A 13,841-nucleotide genomic window follows, 5' to 3' on the forward strand; every position below is an offset into this window, starting at 1 on the left:
TCTGATGTCAATTTTCACTATCAGAATTTCACTCTCAGAATATTCGAATTATATATTATAAAGTAGTAATCACCAAAACTATCTCATACTGACTAAAAAACAGAATGATGGGTCAGTGGAATGAATTAGGTACACAAGACACAGTAGTCAATAACTATAGCAATCTAGTGTAGATAAGTCCAAAGAACTCACTATTTGACAAAAAATAACTGTTAAGAAACTAGAAAACAGTTGGGCACAAAGCAGGTATAGACCAACATCTCATATTGTATATCAAGATACAGTCAAAATGGGCACATGATTTAGACAGGAAGAGTGACATCATAAGCAAAAGAGAAGACAGGAAATAATCTACCTATTAGATCTATGCAGAAAGGAAGAATTCATGGTCAAAAATCACCTTGCTTCATTGGTACAGACTCAGATAATCCATGAACGTCTCTGCTGACAAGATGAGAAAAAGGATGTATAGAAATGGAAATCCTAAAAGGATTGTGAGTCAGTTTTCCTTGATGATTTCTTCAAAGATGTTGTCTAAGCTCTTTTTTTTTATCATGGTTTTCAGATAATCCAATAATTCTTAGATTGTCTCTCCTGGATCTATTTTCTAGGTCAGTTGTTTTTCCAATGAGGTATTTTACATTTTCTTCTTTTTTTGTTTTGTTTGACTAATTCTTGATATCTCATTGAGTCATTTGCTTCTATTTGTTCAATTCTAATTTTTAGTGAATTATTTTCTTCAATTTCGTCCTTTTTCATTTGGCCAATTGAACTTTTAAATGAATTGTTTTTGTTCAATGGATTTTTTTTCCATTTCACAAGTTCTGTTTTTTAAGGAGTTGGTTTTTTTTTTCCATTTCACCAAAACTATTTTTAGGTAGTGATTTTCTTCAGGCAATTTCTGATTCCTTTTCTTTTCATTTCCTTCTCTATCCTGCACTGCTCTGCACCTGCACTGGGGTACAACCTCTCCTGCCCAATTGAGGCAGGCCTTTCCTGAAGTTCTTCCAAAATATCTTCTGCTGGAAATTTTTCACACTCCAAATATTTGTGGGTTCTGTCACTCCAAAACCTGTTCAGAGCCTTGACCTGATGTTGATCTGAGGAAAGCCAGGAAGAGCTCAGAAAAAAATGAAAACAAAACTTGTCTACTCTCTACCATCTTGGATCCGCCCCAAGGATTGTGAGTCAGAGCAGAAATAGAGGTCTTAGTAATAAACAAGGTCTCCCTAAAAATGACTAGCATGGAGCGCTTATTTATAAGGGACTAAAAGGAACCTTACATGCATTTCCAGATGAAATCTTGTCTAAAATGAAACCCAGAATCATACCTGGTTAGAGATGGGACACACTTCTATAGGAATGTCCCTATTCCAAGAGATATTTCTGGCCATTGGGTGCCTGCTCAGAGCAAATCCATGGCCAATCCTGGTGGTGTTCAATATTAGAGCATCCAGAATGTTCTCATCTATGGGAGTGCCCTGCCAATCTGGAGATTTAAAACAAAGATTTTACTAGTGGATGGAAGCAATTCTATGAACCACAAGCACCACAGGACTGATATAAATCATAATTGATCTGGACCTATTAATTCATTTCCATGGGAAGTCCATGGAAACTTCCTCTACCAGTACAGATTAACTACTCAATTTGTGACATATACTGTTAGAGAATTATGTGGGAGCCTTAAGAGCTTGCCAAAGTCAAGATTTAGACCCAACACCAATCCTTTATCTACTACACCACATAGTTTCTTCTTATTACTATAATTCTAAAAGACAAAAGCATCAAGCCCAGAAGGGGGACACACTCAGGAATCTCAGGCATTCTATACCAGCCTGGACTATTTTGGAATTGGATTATATTGTATTTAGTATATTTATTCATATATTGGAACTCTTTCTTTGCCCAGCTAGATTGTCAGCTCTTTAAGAGCAAAGAAACTGACAAGTTTATTTTGAATCTTCCCCCAAAAGAGGAGTTCAATACTTCTGAACTGAGTTTGTTGTTATTCACTTGTTTCAATTCTGTATAACTCTTCATGACCTCTTTTGAGGTTTTCTTGGCAAAGGCAGTGGAATGATCTGCCATTTCCTTCTCCAGCTCATTTTACAGATGAAGAAATTGGAACAAATAGGCTTAGGTGGCTTGACCAGGGTCATACAGATTTGAAATCAGGAAGATGTCTTCCTGATTTTCAGGTCCAGCATTCTAGCTGCTCCTCCTGAACTGAATTAAATAGAATCTAATCAGATTAAAGAATAGAGCAAATTGCCTGCCTTTTGCATTGAATTCCCATCTAGCCAACTTTCCCTAGACTCAAATAGCCTGAGCAAATGGCTGTGCTTCATGAACTGAGGCTAGAAGGAAATATTATGAGGATTAATAGAGTCTGTGGAATGGTCTTAAGAAAGCAGAAGATTGAAACTGGATTACCAGCATCTTAAGACTAAAGAGACAGGGTAGCAAGAAGCTGCTATATTCATCATTGGCCTAATATACATTTGGAGCAATGTTCACATGTGTTTTTGGATAATGATGATTAAATACATGAATTCACAGTTTCCCATATTCCATAAAGTTGAACACTACAAGGTATTCAGAGGTCATGTGTCTTATGCCTGTTAAAAATGCTACAGCTCACCTGTCTCTCCAGCATGGAAGAAGTAAGGCAGGTCAAAGCCTTGAGTGGCTGGGAAGAGCAAAGCTTCTTTCAGCTGCCACAAGGAATGACCCTTGTCCTCTTGGCCCACCTGTGAGAGAGAAAAGGAGATACACTGAGCCATTTACCTTATCTAGATCTTAGTTTTGCTGATGAGTCCTATGCTCCATCAACACCACTTTTCCATATTCAGTCACCATTGCCAGTAGGACGGGGAGAGAGTGACCAGTAGCCCAAGGAAGAAAGCACTTGGCTGAGAATCAGGAGACCTGGTTCTAGACTCAGCTCTGCTAATAATCAGCTGTATGATCTTGGATATGGGAGATGACATTGTCTCCTGGGACCCAGTTCCCTCAGTTACAAAGTGAAAGAATTAGACTAAATAAACCATAGACTCTTTTTCATTTCTAACATTCTATACAATTTTGTATATGAAGTGTGAACAGAGGATAATATTAACAGCTTAAATTTATAGAGTTATAAGGTTTATAAGTACCATTATTCCTATTTTATGGAGGAAAAAAAGGCTTTGTGGCCCATGGGAATACAGTCAGTAAATGTTAAAGCTAAGAATTGAGCCTAAATCTTCTTGATTCCCAACACTGTTTTCCCTTTACACCACACCGGGATACCATCCCAAAACTTTTTAATAACCCCTCTCCCCAAATATTCTAGGCTTGTGTTTTTCCATCCGTTCTTTTCTCTGGAGGGATAAATGGTTGAGAAGTATGAATTGAGTAAATTCTCAAAGGCTCAGGCTATTCTAGGTTACACAATAAAAGCTAGATGGAGCCTTATTATCAGAAAATATAGGGATAAAAATTATTTGTGATTTTATTAGCATAGGGAAATGCTTATACCAATACTTCTACCAATATCAAGTGGCAGCTTCTCTTTTTGTGATTTATAATCTTAGAGAATTGCCTACACCAGGGCTTCTTAAACTTTTTGCCCATGAAATTTTTACATGATCCCAAATATATAGGCATATAAAACCATATAGTTATACAAGTCAAATATTTACTGATAATAAAATCACAATTTTGTGACCTCCACATTCAGTTATAAGATCCCATATGGAGTCAGAAAAACTGGGCAGCTAAGAAGCTGGGCTCTAGAGCACTGAATTGTCCAGAATCTCACATGACATATGTCATAGGTAAGACGTCACCCAGGTTTTTCAGGCTTCCTGGTCAACTCACAGCTAAAATGTATTTATTTAGAGGAAGTCAGTTCGTCCTTTGGGTGATTAACAAGTTAGAATCCTTTGTCAAATTACTTAGCTTTCACAGTGAAATTCTGATCTTGAGATCTCAGAAAAATGGGGGAAGGGAGGACAAAGGGAAGAGAGAACAATAGCTTAGATGGGGCAAGCTCCCAGAGAATGGGGACTAGGAGTAGAAACAGGATGTTGAAGAAAAAAATTCAAACATTTTATATTTTTTCTAGTCACTCCTGGCTCTCATTCTCTATAGGATTCCATGATTATCTTAAGTGCCAGAGGGCACAAAAGTTATTTCCAGGAAGAAGGTGAAAGGAAGAGAAGAATAAAGGAAAAAATGATCATATTCCATGACCAAGTCATCCTATTCTTCCTATTCTGGAAAGTTTCTTTTTCCTCTTCCTTTGTGCAACCCACCCAAACTCTTTTCTAATCTTCTTCTCGAATGATTTTTTTAACTATCCCTCAGGTATTCCATTCAGTCTACATTCCACCTCTACCCCAAGACTGGTTCCAGTTCCCAGACCCCATATGTTGTGAATAGTAAAAAGATAAAAGCTACCAGGTCAAATCCTGCCATGATCTCTGGGAACTTGACTTTGAGATTCATAGCTGTCTGGACAGATTTAGCAATGTGAGACACATCTTTCATCCTTGGGGGAAAAAAAAGAAAGAAGCACCTGTTATTGTGTTAATTGTGTTAGATATTTCTCCTAAGTGATATACCTTTTGTTTCTGGGGCTGTTATCCTATTTTCATCACACTCCTAAGATTCCCTACCTCCAATAGTCAGAAGCACTATTATTTCTCAATCCCTGGTGATAGAATAGTTTCTTCAAAATTTACCATCAATTGATTCCAAAGTGATCCACCATCTTTGGAACTATGGACAGGGAAAACTTTTTTTCACATGTCATTAGGTTCTACATCTGTGGAAATTTTCTTACAGATCACATTTAAGCCCCCGCTAATTTAGTTTCAGTCTTCTTTCACAAAATTCCCTTCGTGGATATTAGTTCTAATCAAACTAAACTTTTAGCTATTCTCTATTCATAGAGCTGCTCTCTTATATCTTTGAATTCCTTCAGACTATTTCCTATACCTGAAATTGTCCCTTCTCACCTCCACCTATTGAAATTCTCTTCTTTCAGTGATCAGCTCAGATACCACCTCCTCCATCAAGTTTTCTCTGACATTTCAACTGGAGGGAGGGGAGGAGGGCATTCTCATATTTTCCTGGTTTTGTTTGAATCTCTCATTTGCTCTTATCATGCACTATTTTGTACTATCCTTATTTTTGTATGTGACATTGCCCAAGTTGACTTTAAGTTCCTTGAGGGTAGGGTTTCTGATCTATCTTTTCCTTCAATATTTTGTAGCTCCATCAACCAGGATGGTACATTGCACAGAGGAGGCATTTAATTTGAACTGATCACCTTCAGGTTTGACTAGACAACAGTTCCATTAATTATTTGGATGAAGTGCATCAGTCTCTTCTAACTTCTCTAGGATTCTAAAAAAATAAAAGGCAGGGGTAGGGAAATTATGAGAAGGAAACCAGGACTTGAAAGAGACTACTTGTGGAAAGATTGTAGATTCTGTTATTCCTATCATTTGTGACTGGGAGAGAGAGTCAATTACTCCTAAAAGTCCAATTAAATGATGTTATACTAGTAACACCACTACTATTATGATTACCACTACTACTGCTACTGTTGCTACAGCTGATAAACAGCAAGCAGGTCATTGGATCAGAGTTCTTGGTGGGTACATGAGGTATAAGAACATTTGGTCTCCCAGGGTATCCAGGGCTGCTACTAATAATGCTACTGTTGCTGTTGCTATTACGACCATTACTACTGCTCTTGCTACTACTACTGCTATTGCTACGGCTTCTACTGCTACTATCAATATTTTTATTGTTACTGCTGCTGCCACCGCTAATAATGCTACTGTTGCTGCTGCTACTACCACTACTCCTGCTGTTGCTGCTGTTCCTACTGCTACTACCATTACTGCTACTGCTGCTAATAATAATAATAATAATAATAATAATAATAATAATAATAAATAATAATACTGTTGCTGTTGTTGCTGCTGCTGCTCCTACTACCACTACTTCCTTTATTCAAGATCAAGGCCACAATTCACATCTTCACTACCCGACACTTAGCATTAAGACCTTTGCTGGTGAATACTCTGGGCTCAACCCCACAGTCATACATATATAGAGTCAAAGTTTCAATCGTATGTTGGAATGAAAAATGAAGCAAATTTTCCAGATAAGGTTACAAACAGCTCTCTTGTGATCTGAGTTCTCCAGACTCAGATCTGGTATCTGAATGGGCTCATGCCCAAAATTATCCAGGAAAATGCCTCAGTTAATTGCATTTTGATGGTGATACCTAGAATGAAACATTTAGCTAAAAAATTACTTATGCCTATATTCTCACACACATAATGATCATCTTCACAAACCACCTTACTCTTTTGTGCCCATTCACTTTTTACCTTTGTTCCTCTTTTTCACTCAGTTCCTGACTCCCTGCCAAAGCCTAAGAACCATCCTTCTCTCACCTGTGATCACTATAAATGATTTTGACTCCAATGAAATCAGGGTGGTCTCTGGCAAATTTCTGGGCTACTTCTTGATAAGTCTTCAGTGACCACTCTTGGTCATATGTTTGTCCATTTAATTCATATACCTGAGAGCAGTGGAGACAAGAGAGGAAAACATGAACCCAAATGGATCTCAAAGAAAAAAAGTAGGGCTTGATTTTAACAAAAGTTATCCCTCCCCAACCTTCTGTGAAAGGAACAGTAGAATGGAGTCTACGGCTCCCTATGTCTATTATAAATCCATCTCTCTAGAGCAGGTCTCTGTTCTTCCATCTGAAATGTCCAAGGCCTGGTCAATGTTCAGTGCAATGTCAGGACAAATTATGCGAGTTTCTCCATAGTTGGGGCAAGATAATCGATGAATGGTCAAAGAAAAATAATAGGTAATTTTCAAAGGAAGAAATTCAGTCTATCAATAAACACATTTTAAAAGATGCTCCAAATCAGTAAAAATTTGAGAAATATATATTAAAGCAATGGAGGTTCCATCTCATATCCATCAGATTGTCAAAGATGACAAAGAAAAATACTGAAAATAACAGCTCTTGGAAGGGCTGAGGGAGAAAAGGCACATTAGTGGAGTTGTGAATTGGTACCACAATTCTGGGAAGCAATTTGAAACTATACCAAAAAGTCATTAACTAAACCTTCAACCTAGCTACTAGTCCACTATTACAAAGAGATTAAAGAAAGAGAAAAGTAACCAAAAGTGAAAACCTATTTATAACAGTCCTTTTTGTAATGGCTAAGAACTGGAAACTAAGAGAGTTCCAAACTATTAGGGATTAGTTGGTAAATTATTGTATATCTAGACAATACTAGTGAATATCTATCTAACACTACTGTGTTATAACAAATGATGAATGAGAGAGTTTCAGGGAATCCTGGGAAGACTTGTATGAATTGAAATAAAGTGAAGGAAAATGATTTATTTAATAACAACATCATAAAGACAAATAACTTTGAAAGACTTAAGAGCTATAATCAATGCAACAACCAACCACTATTCTAGAGGACAAAGGATGAAACATTCTACCCATCTCCTATCAAAAAGGTGATGGATTCAAGATGCAGAATAAGACATATAGTTTTGCTTATAGTTATTGTGGGAATTAATTTTGCTTAACTATGCATATTTGTTATAAAAACTATCAAGTTCTTATGTGTCTTTTTTCATGAACTGGCAGGCAATGGTTAGGATAGTGTTGTCATGCTTCCCCCTTCAAAAATAAAAGGAAAGAAAAAGAGGTTTATTGAAAAATATAAATTTAAATGCAAGGAAAAAATAGAAGGAAAGCCAAAGGAATCACAGCCAAATAGAACAGCCTAAAAATTACATGATGAATTTATAACATTCCTAAAAAGAAAAGCAAACCTGTATATAATAGATATTTTCAGCTTCATGCATACTTTTCTTTCTCTGTTCTATGTATATGGAAATGCTTATTTTATTTGATATTTCCTCAGTTCAAAATAATTTTTAAAAAAACATTGGAGGGGAGTGGATAAGAAATGATAAGCTAAAAAAAAGACACACCCTGATAGAAAAAATAAATTCAGTTCTTTCCCCCATATCAGGAGAGTTGGGTTCCATTCTTGACTCTAACTCATTGCCAGAATTCTGACTATAGTCAACACAAACTGAGTACAAATCTATGGAATTAGACCCTGAGCAATTACCAGCAATACATTTGATGACAAGTGTGGCAGAAATATTGCAACCCCCACACACACACATACATCTTTGATGTCCATAGGAACGACTGAATCTAAACCTCTCCCAGGCAAACAAAAGGCTTTGTTGGTTTTTTTCCTTGAATCAGAGCAAAGTTGCTTTGATCTTTTAACTCTTTGAAGTATTCTTTTACTTTCACACACACACACACACACACACACACACTCCTGAGGGATATCCAGAGAGAGAGAAAGACTGACAAATAGTTTCTGAATGTCACTGAATGTTAGAGGGTGATTATTCCTTCCCCCTTTCACCTGAGGACATCTGTGACCAGAAATCATATGATGAGAAAAGGAGAAATTTATCTGTATTTTGTGGCACTGAGCTGTTCCCTTTCACTTCTTCTCTTCCTAGCTGATTTAGACTTCCAAGGAGAACTTGGATAACTCGTGAACACAAGGAGAGGAGTATCATGAAAGCACAGTAACATGAAGACAGCCTCCAGGCCTAGAATAATGACCGTAACCCAAAGGTATTCTCTCAGTCACAGCGAGAAAAGATTCAGATTGTTAAGACTCTCAGAAAGTATGAATGCCATTGAGAAGGTTAGCTGGGAAAGTTGATTTCTCTTTTAGTCTGGGAGTATGAGATGGGAAATAGAAGTCCTTCCTCTTATTCCTTTCCCATAATATAAGTCTTAGGTTCCCCCACCCAGCCACACCCAAAGATTTGAAAGGGCAAGGGAACAGAGTCCATAGACAGCTAGAGTTGAATATGATCTAGTTTTCCTTTCACTTTATCTTGTGTACAACAAACTATGTGATCTTGACAATTGGTCTTTGAATCTAGCTAGGTGGTGCAGTGGATAGAGCACCAATCCTGAAGTCAGGAGAACCTGAGTTCTAATTTGACCTCAGACACTTTAATACTTCCTGGCTGGATGACCAGGGCAAGTCATTTAACCCCAATTGCTCAGCAAAAAAAAAAAAAAAAAAAAAAAAAAAGCAATGGGAAGTAAATGGAGAAAGAGGAATCAATTCACAAAGTGGAGTGAAGGCTCTGAATACGATCCCATTTAATCCTGTAGATTAATTTTATTTAGTCACATTCTAATTCTTCCATTATTTTTCTTACAGAATTGCTTTGTTATGGGGAAAACCTTAAAGTTTCACCTTAAAGTGAAATTTATTAAAGTAATGGTGCTAACAATGTGAATGATGATGATGATGATGATGATGATGACGACAAATCCAGGGTACCACTCATTTTTCAAAAAGCAAGTAGTTGTTGGCTGTTGCCACTTATATCTCTTTTACCCAAGTACTCTTTTGTTCCCAGAATGATGCCCTCAACTTTCCATTTCCTCCCAGAGCTGTAGAAACTGGGGGGAGGGGCAGTTCTTTTTCTTTTAGCCCCATAGCCTCATTGTTTCCTCTGTTGCTGTACATTGCTTGACATTTCCAAACCCCACCTCCCCCAACACTAGTTTCTATGCCCAAAAGAAAAGCACCATAGCATTTTGTCCCTGCATTAAGAAGACTGACCTATTATTGCTTGACCTGTAGGTTGGAGAGAGAATATACTAAAGCTACTACTGGAGATTTCATGAGGTCTCAAGCTGTATCTGGTTTTTTTGTTTGTTTGTTTGTTTGTTTTTTAATTTTTAATAGCCTTTTATTTACAGGTTATATGTATGGGTAACTTTACAGCATTGACAATTGCCAAACCTCTTGTTCCAATTTTCCCCCTCCTTCCCTCCACCCCCTCCCCAAGATGGCAGGATGACCAGTAGATGTTAAATATATTAAAATGTAAATTAGATACACTTAAGTATATATGACCAAACCATTATTTTCAAGTTTTATCTGTTGCTGACACATTATCTGGAAAAGAGAATTTTAAAAGAATCAAGATGCCTATTTATTACGAGTCTCATAGCAACTTCTTGTTACTCTCCAAGACGCATCTTTCTGTTCAGTGTGTTCTAAGAGTATCTCCTTCAAGAAGTCTCCCCTAAACTGTTCATAAGATTATGGTATTTAGAAAAGGAAAAGCCCTTAAAGATAATTTAATCTAACTTCTCATCTTCTTGGTGAGGAAACTAAAGCCCAGAATGACAAGGCAAAGGGACTTTTCCATAATCTCTGACTACAAATCCTATGTCCTTTCAATTGTACTACAGCTGATTTATTGATCTTCCCCCTTCCTGAATTCTTGCAACATCCTCCAAAGATACATCTTAGTTATATGTTATTTTCACTAACGGTCAATTTGGATGCCTTATTATGGTAGAAATCACTTTCACTTTTCAGTATATCAAGCAAAAGCCAAGCTGTAACAGAAACATAGCATCAAACATTTGGGATGTCCCAGGCAGAGCACATCTGAAGGATGGAATTCAGTCCTGGGCTCCATATTTTGGGAGAAATCCTGATAAGCTAAGCTATAGAGTAACTAGAGAAAGGTAACCAGGAGAATAAAGGGCCTGGAGCTCCTGCCATGAGAGGATCTGTTGAAGGATTCGGAGAGGTTTATCCTGGAGAAGGTTAGATTTAAGGAGTACAGGATAATGGTATTCAAATACATAATGGGTTGTTGTATGGAGAAGACAGTAGAGACTAACATTTTTTAGCTGTGTGACCCTGGGCAAGTCACTTAACCTCAACTGCCTCAGCAGAAAAGAAAAAGATGGTCGAGACTTGTTTTGCTTAGGCCCACAGCTCAGAATTAAAGACAAAGAATAAAGTCAAAAAGAGGCAAATTTTGGCTTCATGTTAGTGAAGATGTTCTAATAATTAATTATTAAAGAGCCTTTTTGAGCTGCTGTGAGAGAGAACATGATCCTTATTTCACTGGGGAGTAAAGAGTTCTTAAACAAAGGCTAAGTATAATGTAGATGGCATTCTTGCCCAGGTACATATTATATTAGATGTCCTCTTCCAACTCTAAGATTCAGTGATTAACTGAATTCCAATATTTACAATCTTGGTGGGCAGTGAGGGGGAGTGACTCCTTATTGCTACTGTGGTGCTACCTACTAGGTGCTACCACCTGGAAGAAGATTAAGAATCTTTGCTTTGCATGGTCCAATGCTGATTCCCATAGAATAGAATACCACCAAGAAAAAATCTGACTCCAGAGTTTCAGGTGGAATGAATGTTTTCTTTTTTTTAATGTTTTTATTTTCAAAACATATGCATGAATAATTTTTGCATCATTTCTTACATTTTTTCTTGTATTATTTTCAAAACATGCATGGATGATTTTTGCAACATTTCTTGCATAGCCTTGTGTTTCAGATTTTCTTCTCCTTCCCCCCAATCCCTCCCCTAAATGGCAAGCAGTTCAATATATGTTAAACATATTAAAATATATGTTAAATCCAATATTATAAAATATTTAGACAATTCTCTTGCTGCACAAGAGAAATCAGATCAAAAAAAGAAACTAAATGAGTAAGAAAACAAAATGAAAGCAAACAACAACAAAAAGAGTGAGAATGTTATATTGTGGCCCACACTCAGTTCCCACCGGTCTCTCTGTGGGTGTAGATGGCTCTCTTCGTCACAAGATCAGTGGAACTGTCCTGAATGATCTCATTGTTGGAAAGAGCCACGTTTGGAATGAATGTTTTCAAGAGTGTTTCCTTGCCTACTGATACTCGCCAGTAAAATGAGTGCTTAAGTTGTCTTACAGTCTTTCCGAAAGCAGGTGATGCAGGCGTCAGAGGGAAATAAAGTCAGAAAGGCCTGAGTCCAAAAGCTAACCAAAAGCACTAACTAGCTATGATCCCTAGCAGGTCACTTAATATCTATTGGCCTAAATTTTCTCATCTGTAAAAGAGGAATAAGGAATAAGGATATTGTAAGGGTCAAATATATTAACATATATATAAAGTGTTTTTTAAACCACAAAAAAACTATATAAATGGGGCAGCTGGATGGTGCAATGGATAGAGCACTGATCCTGAAGTCAGGAGGACCTGATCTCAAATCTAGCCCTAAACACTTAACACTTACTAGCTATCATTATATACTTCAACAATAATACTATATGATGACCAGTTCTGATGGACCTGGCCATCCTCAGCAATGAGATCAACCAAATCATTTCCAATGGAGAAGTAATGAACTGAACCAGCTACGCCCAGAGAAAGAACTCTGGGAGATGACCAAAAACCATTACATTGAATTCCCAATCCCTATATTTATGCCCACCTGCATTTTTGATTTCCTTCACAGGCTAATTGTACAAAATTTCAGAGTCTGATTCTTTTTGTACAGCAAAATAACAGTTTGGTCATGTATACTTATTATGTATCTAATTTATATTTTAATATATTTAACATCTACTGGTCATCCTGCCATCTGGGGGAGGGGGTGGGGAGTAAGAGGTGAAAAATTGGAACAAGAGGTTTGGCAATTGTTAATGCTGTAAAGTTACCCATACATATAACCTGTAAATAAAAGGCTATTAAATAAAAAAAAAGAAAAAAAAAGAAATTGAACACTTACTAGCTTACTAGTTACACAGTGTAACCCTGAGCAAGTCAAGTAACCCCACTTACCTTACCTATCTTTCCCCAAAAAAGCATATATAAATGCTATTTTAGCTAACTATTAAGCTCTTGCAATCTAAGAGCTAAAAAATACCCCCAAACAACACAGTGGATTTGGATTAGAAAAAGGACTTCTTAAACTTTTCCCACTTGCAACCTCTTTTCACCTGAGAAATGTTTATGCAACTCTGGGTATATAGATATAAAAACAGGTAAATAAATCAAATATTTACTGATAATAAATCATAATTTCGTAACCCTCCCATTCAGTTACAAGACCCCATATAGGGTCTTAAACCACAGCTTAAGAAACTGGAGTTTAGGAGAGAGCTGGATTGTACCAGAATAAGGATAAAAGAAATGGGTTGTGGTACAAAGAATCCAGGACATAAATTCAAAGATCTAGAGTCAAATCTTGGCTCTGACACTACTAGTTATGTGGGTCATTGGACAAATCACTCAAGTTCTCTAAACCTCAGTTTCCTTATCCATTAAATGGATTATAATAATACTAATACTACCTACCTATAAGAAAAGTGTTTTCACTTTAGTTTGGGATCACAGAGCCAGAGCAGACTGAGGAGGGTGTCTGCATTTATGGTGGTATTTCAGAGTGAAGAGTGGGTCAACAACCCTAGTCTGGGTACCAAGCAAGAAATAAATTCAATAGTTATTTGGCTATCACACTATGAATAAATCAGCAACTAAATTCCAGTGCCCATCCCAGGCTAAAACTTGGCATGGAGAAGCAATCAAAGCAAGAAGCTCAGGTCAAAGGGAAGTCCAATGTTTTATCATTCTAAACCAACAGAGCTTTTCAGGAATAAGAGAGAAGGGAGCTTAAAGGAGGAATGAGTCCTAAATAAAGGTAGATCTCAAAAAAGGGTGTAGAAAAGAAAGTATAAGAACCAGTGATGGGAAAGAAAAAAATGACTGAGGAGCAGAAGCAGACTGCACCAAACCTAGATCACTGGTGTAGTCTGCTTTATCATTGCCCTTCTTCTTCTTTATAAAGATAGAGCAGGAAACAAAAACAGAAGAAAAAAGTATGAGGAAAGGAAAAATGGAAGGAAACATATAAATAACAACAATAACTGCCTTT

General features: G+C 37.0%; 1 protein-coding gene across 1 annotated transcript in view; it reads right to left on the reverse strand.

The window, feature by feature from the left end:
- ADA2 (adenosine deaminase 2) overlaps positions 1-13,841 on the reverse strand; it is a 35,595-nt gene that overhangs the window by 4,924 nt on the left and 16,830 nt on the right. Inside the window, exons 5-8 of the mRNA XM_031939634.1 lie at positions 6,462-6,589; positions 4,447-4,537; positions 2,645-2,753; positions 1,332-1,489 (exon numbers count right to left, since the gene is read on the reverse strand). Of these exons, the coding sequence (XP_031795494.1) occupies positions 1,332-1,489; positions 2,645-2,753; positions 4,447-4,537; positions 6,462-6,589 (486 nt within the window). The remainder of the gene's footprint in view (positions 1-1,331; positions 1,490-2,644; positions 2,754-4,446; positions 4,538-6,461; positions 6,590-13,841) is intronic.

Source organism: Sarcophilus harrisii, chromosome 5, assembly GCF_902635505.1.
Source record: "Sarcophilus harrisii chromosome 5, mSarHar1.11, whole genome shotgun sequence".
NCBI lineage: Eukaryota > Metazoa > Chordata > Mammalia > Dasyuromorphia > Dasyuridae > Sarcophilus > Sarcophilus harrisii.